General features: G+C 32.6%; 1 protein-coding gene across 5 annotated transcripts in view; it reads left to right on the forward strand.

The window, feature by feature from the left end:
• Positions 1-11,985, forward strand: part of GRIA4 (glutamate ionotropic receptor AMPA type subunit 4) — a 317,944-nt gene that overhangs the window by 106,851 nt on the left and 199,108 nt on the right. For all 5 annotated transcript variants that reach the window (XR_001516487.1, XM_006907524.1, XM_006907522.1 and 2 more), the window contains one exon: positions 7,149-7,388. Coding sequence is in view for 4 of the 5 variants with exons in the window: in XM_006907524.1 (XP_006907586.1) it covers positions 7,149-7,388 (240 nt within the window). In the remaining variant the exon portion in view is untranslated. The remainder of the gene's footprint in view (positions 1-7,148; positions 7,389-11,985) is intronic.

The raw sequence follows: 11,985 nt of genomic DNA on the forward strand, positions 1-11,985 counted from the left end.
AGATATGGAGATTCAAGCAAAGACACTGAGAAAAAGCACTCAGATAAAAGGAAACCCAGAAAAGTGTGCTCTTGGGTTAGCAAAGAAAATGTGTGTTTCAAGAAGAGGAAAAGTTCTCAATTCTTCATTATTATTTCCTTTAGTCACAATCCTTATGCTGTATCAGAAAAAAATCATAAATTTCTAAATTGCTACCACTTCCAATTCATGTAATCATATCTTGTCTTCTATCATTCATTTAATCATTCATTTTATTTTGTCATTCGTTCAATAAGTTTTTATAGGACACTTACCATGTGTCAGATATTGTGTTACATATGTTATATTGGATACACTTGTGGATAAACAGGAATGGTTCCTTATCATCATGGAGTTTACAAGTTATTTTATGTGTTCTTAGTCAGTTGCCTCTTTTTGTAATGTACCACTTTCAAACATCCTTATCAAATTCACAACAACCTTGCTTCTTACGTAAGTGAAACTAGGAAACTATCAATCCACACACATCTTATCTAATCTTTTGATCTCTGAAATCTGTGGAATTAAGTACCCTCCACACATCTCTATATCTCATGCAAGGCCAACCTTACATCTGTCCTTGACCTCTTATGTTCCTCTGAGAGACCTTCCATAATTAGTAACCCCTGTCTCCCTCTCTATTGGCTACATTCTTTCAACCTACAAACATGCTCAAATTTCTCTTATCACCTTTCTCTATATATATATCATGTGATCCTCTGAAGATATACTTAACATTATATCAATAATGAAAACCACATTTTATTGATATCTAATCCAATTGTTGCAGGAATCATGAACCTGAAAATGTGTTATTGGGAATTCACTGTTACTCATATTGCTAATTACCTCTTAGAAATTGGTATGTACATGTTTGCAAAGTGCGTAGAGTTTTGAATGTCTTGGTAAAAGTTTTTTTTTTTTTTTTAATTCTTATTTTGAGTACCTAATAACCAGATGCCATATGATGACTCTGTCTTCCCACCACTGTTTATATTTAAGCAATTGGCATATGTTTGTTTGTCTAACATTTTTAGAGCTTATTTGTCCCTGAGGTAATTTAAATGTGATTTTATTCAGAAATAGAAATGCGAGCACTAAGATCCAAATGCATACTTCTTTTTCAAAGAGGTCATCTAGATGATCCAGAATATGTTTATGTTACTTTTAAATACCTGTTAAAATGTTAACAGCAACTTTACAAAGTTTCACAGCAACTCATGGATCTCTAAAAATAAATCTTCAAATAAAATTTGCAAAATTTTTTTCATAACACTTTAACTTTTGACTTTTCATTCCTTGAAAAATCCTTCTTTCTTCTATCAGTTCTTCTACTATTCTGATGTCTGATATAATCTTGAAATGAGTTGTTTCCCATAGTTCTATCTTCAGACCAAAGTTTCACTGCACATTCTTTCTGAAGATTCTCTTACTGACTTTCACACCCACTTTCTTCCACATCTGTATTTTTAACTCATTCTTTTTTTGTTCAACCTCATTTTTTTATATACAACTATCTGCTAGACATTTGATACCTCAATATCAATGTGTCCAAGAAGGAATCCATTGGTTTTTATGTAAAACAGCTCTTCTCTCATAGTATCCAAGGAAAATCTTTCCAAGTTATCCAAGCCACTACTCAAGGTGATACCACTACTCATTCACTTGCAATAGAAGGCAAAGTCATCCTTCAGTCTGTCCTCTTCCTCATCCTCTCTCTTCTTTATTCTCTTTATCCAATAACTTATTACATTCTTCCTAATTGACTCTTAAATATTTCCTAAATCTACACTTTATGCCTACCACCTCTGCTCTAACTTAAACCTTTATCTTTTTCTTGACCTACTACCATAACCTACTTGTTGGTTCCTATGTCTTTAATCACCATTCTTCATACCTAACCTCCACAGACAGGTATCATTTCCTCAGTCAGCCTTCCTTATGTCTACTGGGCTAAGTTAAGTATTTCCATATGCTTCCTAATTCTGTACCAATTCTTTATTATCATCCTCTTGAAGTATGATTTTATATCTCTGTCTTGCCCACTAGAGTGTGAACTTCTTCTCAGTGAAAATATTATATTAATTATATTTTATTAGAAATGTTTAAGACAATGACTGAAATAAATTAGGCAGTATTAAGAATTTATTGAATGAAAAAAATGAATAGTAGTATTAATGCCATCTTTTTTGCCGTGCATTCTTTCTACTAAGGTGGAGGAAACACCAACAAACATTTTTTTATAGTGCTTTACAGTTGGCCCAAACTAAAAAACAGTTATATTTATGTTGAAAAATGGATAGCTTCGTCATTCAAATTTAAATTTTTACAAGGATGGACTGTTAACATAAATACTCAAAGTGGCATAGTCGTAGTAATGGAAGTGGTTGAACTTTCAGCTTACTGAGGAGTGCAACTGCACCGTAAAGCATTATATTCAACGGGAAAAAAAAAGGGGGACAAATAAATCTCATGTTCTCTAGATCCAGGGTGTCAGATTGGTGATATCTGCTGCAGATGTACTGTAACCACTTATAACTTCTGTTCATCTTAGCTCAGAAAATGGCAACTCTTAGAAAAATGTGTCCTATACATCGTATATAAATGGAACAATATAAAAGATAATATAGAGTTTTAATAGTTTTTGTTGTTGTTGTTTTGCTCTCTTCCCATATTTCAGACCTAATGTGATCACATCTTATACATTATACTGTTAATTCTGTCAGGTTTTTCCAAGTGCTAGTTTTTATTGATTCCATCATAGTGACACATTTCCAGCTGCAGTTTCCAATCTCGTTTCTGTTGCTATAGATACAGTATATTTTTTAAAAGAATTAAATAATTAAGAGTTTTTACATGAAATGCAAATTTGGAAAAATATTCTGTTCAAAGACAGTAAGAAATGCCCAGAGAGGGTGGAGGAAAACTAAAGTGTTATAGTATTAAGATAACAAGGCAAGGAAGCGTTTGAGAGAAATGTCCAAAGTTTCAAACACAGCAAAGGATTCCAGTAAGATAGGAGCTAAAATGTAAGATTTAGGATGTAGTTCGTCATTAGCAAAATTGATGAGAGTGATTTTAGTGACTGGGAAATACAGGAGCCAGATGAGTTGGAAACAGTGTAAGTAGAAAGCTCCTTTAATAAAGGTGACTGGGAAAGGACAGAAAGAGATAGGAAGGGTAAGGTCAAGAAAGTTCTCTGTTTTATAAGAGGCAAAATAGTTGAGCTTATTTTAAAATGTTTACAGAAAGCCTTTAGAGGAGAGTAAAGTTGAAGATACAGGAGAAAGGGAAGGGCAATCGGTGAAACAGTGGCCTGTGTTCCTTTTATCCATGCTATAGTGACGATGTAAAATTCAGTACGTCTCTCCGATTTATATCCCTCTACTTGAGAAACTGAGCTAAGACCATGTCATTTGATTTGTATGTGATACAGGGTTATAAATTATCATAAATTATGTAATAATTTGACTTGGTTTGGCATCTGGAATGTAGAATCTGGAATGAAACTGGGTGATTACTTGAGGAGAAGAGAGATTTAATTAATTGACACCATCAGGTAAAAAATGAATGGATTATTATCATGTGATTTTATTATGTGTTTAGTTATGTAATACATGATCCAAGTGATCTCATTAGTGAAACAATATAGAATATTAGAATAAAATTATGATTGGATTATTTCATTGAAAGTCTCATCTTGATTAATGTTTGTATCCCGAAATATGTATCAATCTAATATCATTGCATCTATTTAGTGACTAAGCATTAATTCTTGCTTATTTTATTTAGCCATGTTATACAAGAACGTTAAAATTCAATTTATTCCTCTATGTTCTGAACATGTTGATATTCAGCTTAGTTTATTCTCATGTACTGATATATGCATTTATATAGTTCAAGAAGTTCCATGTTTGAATAATTATTTGTATGCTAAGCAACAATAGATGTCATAAAATATAACTAAGCAAATTTCGATTTGAGTGTTTGCAAAGGTAAAGTATAATACTAAGTATGGATATAATTATATTTTAAAATTTGAATCTAGTGAACCAAATAAAATATTATCCAGGGTCTCACAAGAATTACTAGTTTCAAAATAAGTTTATTAGAGGCAGAATGACAGATGGTTGTGGAGAAGAGAGAATAGATATGTGTGGTGATGCTTATGAAGGAAAACAGTTAGAAGATGATTAAATATCAGAAAACATTAAGCGTGTTGTGATCCAAATGGCATAAATTAAAATAAATTAAATAGCATAGCAAGCACTAGAGTATTGGAAAGTTATAATGATTACCTCAAAAACAGAATAGTAGGAAAAAACAGTAGAGGAAATTTGTGCAAAGAATATTTATTGTTTTCTACCTTTTTTTTGGTAATGTAATACTTTTCGCAGATAACATTTTATATTGGCAATAATTTAATTTTTTTAAATAGATGAAATCAAAAGTGTTTTGAGGAGAGTGAGCAGTACCAGGGGAAAGGATCCAACCTTGCTCTCCCATTCCTATGTCACCAAAGATTCTCATGCAAAGCTACATAAGTCTTCCTAGGGAATCTGTGGAGTTCCTAACATACACACACACACACACACACACACACACACACACACACACACACACACACACCCAGTATGGAAAACAAAATTTAGAATGGTAGAAAACAAAATTTACAATGGTATGGGTTTGGGAATCTGTGGAGTTCCTAACACACACACACACACACACACACACATACACACAGTTTGGAAAACAAAATTTACAATAGTATGGGTTTGAAGTTCCATAACAGAAAGAACTATGTAAATGTTCATTATCTGCATGAGTAATTCAAGTAGATGACTCATAAATCCTGTTTGCTTATGTTTTCTCAAGCAAGTATTAACATTTGTGTATAGTTTCAGCACCAAACTAAAAGCCAGCATCTTAGATATGAATTTTAAATCTCTTCAACTTAATATTTTCTTTAAAGTAAAATAAAAATTAATTGAACTGATTATTTACTGTTGTAAAGATTGAAAGTGGGCCTTCAATTTCCATGAAAAATCAAGAGAACCAGAAAATATGAAAACAAAGGAGTACCTTGAGGTTGTGTGCTAAACACATAGCACTTACAGACATACATCCCAAACCTCGGTAGAACATTCATGAGATTAAGCAACTTGATTTATCAGGTGATTTAAATTATCAGGTGATTTAAGTTGAAACCCAAGATTCCAAAATGTTGCAACGTGATGTTTCTTATTTCTTGCGAGAAAATGACAGCCAATCACACTGCCAGAGCAAGCCAATCTACTCAGGTGATCAAATTCTAGTTCCTGGGTGAGCTTAGAGTTAGAATTGGATATTCTTTCTTGATAGTATTTCTTTAAAAACCTTAATCTATTTTCATGACAATAACTGGTATTTGTTATATGGAATCTGAATACTTGGTTTTGGATCAACTGTGATATTTTACCCTGTAATCCTTTTACTCGCTTATTAAATAACAGAGCTACTTAAACTATATATATGCATATAGAAAATTTATATTCATAAAATCTGCCACTTACAAATTACCTCATGTGTCCTCATAACATAGTTCTTTTACCTACATTATCTTATATTTCGTATATAACTAAAACACTAGGATTTAAACTTGTTTGCAAGGTTTGCGATCTTTCCCCTATATCTTAACGTCAATTCTATCCTAGTTTTGTCCATTAGAATATAGACTGTGATTCCTTAGTTGGGCTTTAGTTTTTCCAAAAAAATACAGTATCTCTTAGAGCATGTCATCTAAAGAAGACCAACAGCATTCATTTTCTGTTAATTGTTACCCTCTTATGTTATAATTGTATTGCTTAGACTCTATCAAATGACACAATAAATAAGAACAAAAGAAACATCTCCAGGTTTTATCAATTTATCTTGCTTAATTATGCTTCATAACTTCCTAAAACCCAGATATTGTGGAATATAGATATACAAGTTATTAAGATAATTAATTTTTTCAAGAGCCTAATACTGTTTTAACAAAGCGAGATCTAATTTCTTTGTATCACTATGAAGTATTTCTAAAATAAATACATCTAGATTATCCGAACTCTAAGCTTCTTAATTACAATTAGTAACGAAAATCAGAAAACATAACAATTTTATAAAACTAAAAGCTTCTTAAATTAGCTATATAAGCCAAAGAAAAACAGAACCTTTAGACATACGTGACAAACTGTGAGAGTGATTTTGGATTGGAAATAAGTCAAAAGAGTGTTCAAAATATGATGGGGCAAGAATCTCGAGAATTTTTTTTTCTTTATGAATTTGCCTCATTTTCCTTACAACAGCTGGGAATATGGAAAAGAAAGACAGGGTGAGATTGGGCACCTATTTATTTACCTTGGGTTCCCTTACTTCAGGAGGACCTGATTTTATTGAGTCTGGGAATTGTTTTGTCTTAGTTTTATGGCCTACCTAGAAGCTACACAAGCTGGCCACAATTCCACTAAGCATCTAGGCTATCTCAATAGTGACTTTCCAGACAGCATAACTTCTATTTTCGAACACGATTCAAGAGAACTCTAAGGTTGTGATAAAAAATGAAATTGTCATTGCAAAACAACAACAAAAAGATAATTTAGGCTGAGTAACAAATGCAGTTCAATTCAAAATGGAAAAGATAAGCATATTGATTCGGAAGTATGGCACAAAGGTAATTTAATTATTCCTCTAAATAATACTTAGAAATATTTAAAGTACAATATTATAGCTTTTGCATGTAAGAAAAAATACAGAGAAAAATTTGGATTTGTCACACTTAAAAGTCTCTCACATAAGATTTGTCACATTACCATGGAATGGCATATATTACTTCATTTTAGTTAAGTTTCCTTTTGATTCAAATTGGTTTCTTGAGAAAGGAAGCATATAGCCCCAAGTTATCTCAATACAAGGCTTTGAATATAAGCTCAAACATTCATTAATTGATTATACAATTAATTACACATTTCACTTTTACCCTTTTCTTATATCATATTCCTGACACACCAAAAATTCAGAGATTATTTTTCCTCAATTTCAAGGACTGTAATGAGGAAGTTAACAGTTTCAGAGTATGCTAATAGCTTGTTTTTTTTTCTCTTTTGTTTCAGTCTGTTCCCAGTATTCTAGAGGAGTATTTGCCATTTTTGGACTCTATGATAAGAGGTCAGTACATACCTTGACCTCATTCTGCAGCGCCTTACACATCTCCCTCATCACACCAAGTTTCCCTACTGAGGGGGAGAGCCAGTTTGTGCTGCAGCTAAGGCCTTCCCTACGAGGAGCACTCTTGAGTCTGCTGGATCACTATGAATGGAACTGTTTTGTCTTCCTGTATGACACAGACAGGGGTAAGTCACAATTCCACATCTACATAAGTTAATTTTCAACTCGAAGTGGCTTTGGATATTTCAGTAATTTAGCAAAATATTTTAATCCCTAATATGGCTAAAATCAGAATATGGTCGATGTGTATTATCAGTATTTTTATCTTGACTCTAGGGGAAAATTTCTAATTAAACAAGCTTTAAATTCATAGGATTACTCATGAGCCAACCATGCCTGGTTACTTAAGATAAATAATTCTTTAAAAATTTCTGTAATGATACTTCAGGTACCATAAAATAAATATGTCTTTTAATTCAAATGCAAATGATTTAATGTTTTGGAACATCTTAAAATAATATCATATTGAGCTATAGCGTTGAGTTTGAAATATAAGACTTTAAATGAATAATTGTAGTGTCATGACAATGAAAGTGGATTTGCTGGTAAGGCTTCTGCTTCTTGGCAACATTTCACTTTATCTTTACCTATCAAGCTGTAAAGATTAATAAATGATATCACGCAACCCATGTGTTGGAGAGGATAACTATCATTAAATTATTAATAATCCACACATTTTTGTACAAGGTACTTTGACTTTTCAACTGGAGACATATATTTTCTTATATTTTTTTCAATTCTTTTTTTTATTTAATGACTAATATCAAAGCAACATATTGTATTTCAAAGTAGACATCAGGAAACCACCTGTGGGGTTTTTATCTTTGATCCTTTTTCCTTACAGTGTAAGATTTATGAGAAGACAAGAAGTTAAAATAAAAGTTGAAACAGGTAACATTTTAAGAACATCCTTGAATAGAATTCTATCTGTGAAATGAGTAAAACAATAAACATAAAAATAATAAACAGGCAAAATAAATCTTTTGAAGGTATAATTACCTTCAAATGTCCAAAGCGTATTTTCAACACTCAGAGATGAAAACTCATTAAAGAAATTTATTTTTCTCATTAAAATTCACATTTTTAATTAGGTGGAAACAGTATGTCACCTAAGATGGCACATCAATGGTGCTCCTAGTATGCTATTTATATTTACATTCTTGATAAATTTTCCTTTCAGAAACAGCTCAGAAAATTTATATTATCAATGTATTTTCTACATAGAGCATACTCTAACTCATTTGGAAATATCTCATGACATCATTTGCCAATAGCTAACGATCCAAAGCATCCTAGAGAATGTATTACAGTTTAAAGAAATCATCACTCTGCTTATTTCTAACTTTTGAAAAAATCCTTAAGCAAGAGGACACTGAAAACTGAATCACAGTGCAAATTAAAACAGTGAGATGTTGCCACATATCTCTATTAGAATGGCCAAAATGCAAATCACTGACAACACCAAATGATGGTGAAAATGTAGAGTAAAAGGAACTCTCATTTATTGTTAATAGGATTTCAAAGTTGTAAAGCGAATTTGGCAGTTTCATACAAAACTAATTATGCTATTACCATATGATCCAGTACTCACACTCGGTATTCAGAAGGATTGAAAACTTATCTTAACACAAAAATCTGCACACAGATATTTATAACAGCTTTATTTATAATTACCAAATTATAAATAAAATAATATTTTATTTATTTTAAAATAAATAAACCAAGATGTCCTTCAGTAGGTGAACAGATAACTAAACTGTGGTATATTCAGACAATGGAATATTATTTAGAGCTAAAAAGAAATGAACTATCAAGCCATGGAAATACATGGAGAAAACTTAAATGCATATTACTAAGTGGAAAAAAACAATCTGAAAAAGCTAAATACTGTATGATTCCAACCATATGACATATGAAAAAAGCAAAACTATGGAGAAAGTAAAAGATCAAGTTGCCAGGGGTTAAAGAGGAAGTAAGAATGAATAGGTAGAGCACAGATTATTTTTAGTGCAGTGAAACTGCTCTGTATGATAGTATAATGGTAGATAAATGTCATTATATATTTTTCCAAAACCATAGAATCTACAGCATCAAAGATGAACTCTAATGTAAACAATGGACGTTGGGTGATAATGATGTGCCAGTGTTGTGCATCAGTTGCAAAATATGAGTATCAAATGCAAAAGGAAATACACTTCAATAAAATTAATTTAAAATGCTAAAATAATTGAGTCAATGTCAAGAAATATATACTGGGATGTGAATGAGATGGTTCTTCCTATGGTTTATTATGACACAGCTCAGTTCGCCACTTTGGGCAAAAGATCCTTATTTTATGACATCTTGATCTCAGAAATACCAGTAGAACCTATGTCTCATTCTTTCTCCTCTGCCTCTGTGTAAACCAGTCTCTAGCAAGGAGAGTGTTGCAAGCAGTCATGCATCAGCCTCCCCAGCCAAACAGGGATTAAATGTGGTGCTTTGCTTCTTCACCAGTTTATGCTTTCTAGGATCCTTACTTCTGCATAGCAAGTCAGATGTTCCAACCTTGAGCCACATCTCATTACCTCTCACCATGAGATCTCTCTAGTATAAGCCAAACATATATACTTAGTTATTTAAAGCTCTTTCTCTTGGCTAAATTTCCGCTTTCAAAGGCTTAAGCCCAACATGGTACAAACACTATTTCCTCTAATATGGCATGTTTTAACCTTTAACCTACTTACTGGCTTGCTGCACAAAGCCTACTTTTTTCTTGTCACCGCCCAAAAATTTAACTGTTTTGCTTCTAGCCAACTTATGCAAATAACTAGAATTTCTTAGTTCTCTCTAATAGTTGCTCAGGATGAATAGCTAGTCCTTTGTATTGCTTTCTGGGTAATCTGACCCAACTTCAAAATAAACACTTTTATTTCAAGTGGTAATTGTGTGAATGAAAAATAACATGTCAGGAAAATGGCCATTTCTTGATGTTCAGATGGCTCACTCTGTCATGATACTGATACAGGACAGGGCAAATTTCCCCAAGTGACAGGGAGACCAAGCCTTGCACTGAGAAAAGAGGAAGGTCCTTTAGCGGAGAGTGAAGAAAGAATTCAACACACACGCCAAAGTTAGAGTCAAAAGGAAAGTTTATTAGAAAAGGGATAGCACTCCATAGAGTGTGGTCTCTTCTCAGAGACAGAGAGTGAGAGGAGCTTGGAAAGATAGTGAGTAGAGGGGAGACCGAGTGTTCAAGGAATTCAGTTTATATATCGTTCTTTAGTTTCTGTGAATTATTATTTAAAAGACTTTGTTAACCCATTTCTTTGATGTGGACATACAGTGAGGAAGGGGAAGGGTATGTAGTGTGAAAAGGTAAAACTATGTAGAATGAAAGGCCTGCTGGCGGTTCTTAGCCTTTAATCCATAAGTTCCCCATGGTTTTAGCCATTGGGAATGACTCTTGGTTCCTGGTTCCCCTTCAAAGGTGTGAAGAATGGGTTGTTAGCAATCTCAGTAGAAATCTTCCTTTGTTCTGAAGGTGTCCTCCTGGCCTAGCAGCAGGAGTGATCAGCGCATTGCAGTCTCTGAATGTGGCTTAATTAACATTTTTAATTCTCTTGCCTCCTCCCTACATTAATACCACCACGCTTCCCAATATTCCAGGTCCTAATAGAGTTCTTCCAAGAGACAAAAATTATTTTTCTCTCTTTGAAATTGTTGTCTTTATTCTATAAGTTTAGGATCACAGCCCAATTTATTAGTTCTAAGATACTGTGCTGAAAATTACGTATCACTATCACCAAGCGAGGTTTGAACATCAGTTATGAACATATGATTAACTTCTTTCAAACACATAGTTGGCTAAGAGTCATCCATATTTTCACATCATGAAGAAAAAAGAATACACATCAACACTAAAGGCCAAATGTTTCTAAAATAATTCACAAAACCAAGTGTAAAGAAATAAGGTAATAGGGAGCAATTTGGTGCTTTTCTCTAATCCTCTACTGTTATCATGAAATGCTTAACTAAATATTTTTCCTGTTATAAGTAACTACCTTAATATGTCTCTGAATTTCTCCACAAACTTAAGTGAAACATGACATTCTGATGTATTATAAATCTTTATTTTAGAATAAGTTATTTCATTGATCCACTCAATTATTTCTGAAATCTTTATCCCTATAGTGATATAATGATCTTTCAAGATAGAAGAGCTTCACTCTGTAAAAAAAGTAGTGTTTTTTGTGTTGAATTATAGTCAATAAAAGGAGTAGTACTTTACTTCCTCTGATATAAAACATATGTTCTAGTCTTGATCTGCTATTTATTGATGAGCTATGTGAACCTGCCTATATTTTTGTCTTCATCTGTTGGAAGGAAGGAAGGAAGGAAGGAAGGAAGGAAGGAAGGAAGGAAGGAAGGAAGAAAGGAAGGAAGGAAGGAAAGGAGGAAGGGAGGAAAGAAAAAAAAGAAAAAACAAGAGAGAAATAAATAAATCATAAAATTACTACACAAAAACACTAGTAAATCATTATATAATATCCACATGGGCAAAGCCTTTCTAAGCATAAAATTCAGTACAAAACCATAAACGGAAAAAGGATGTTAGATTTGTATGTATGTCAAAAAGCATTTTTAAAAAGGTTAAAAGGCAGATCACAAATTATGAACATTTTTTGCAACATATGTGAAATTATTTCTTTTATATGTATAAATACACACATACAAGCACAA

This window comes from Pteropus alecto, unplaced genomic scaffold, assembly GCF_000325575.1.
Source record: "Pteropus alecto unplaced genomic scaffold, ASM32557v1 scaffold12, whole genome shotgun sequence".
Lineage (NCBI taxonomy): Eukaryota > Metazoa > Chordata > Mammalia > Chiroptera > Pteropodidae > Pteropus > Pteropus alecto.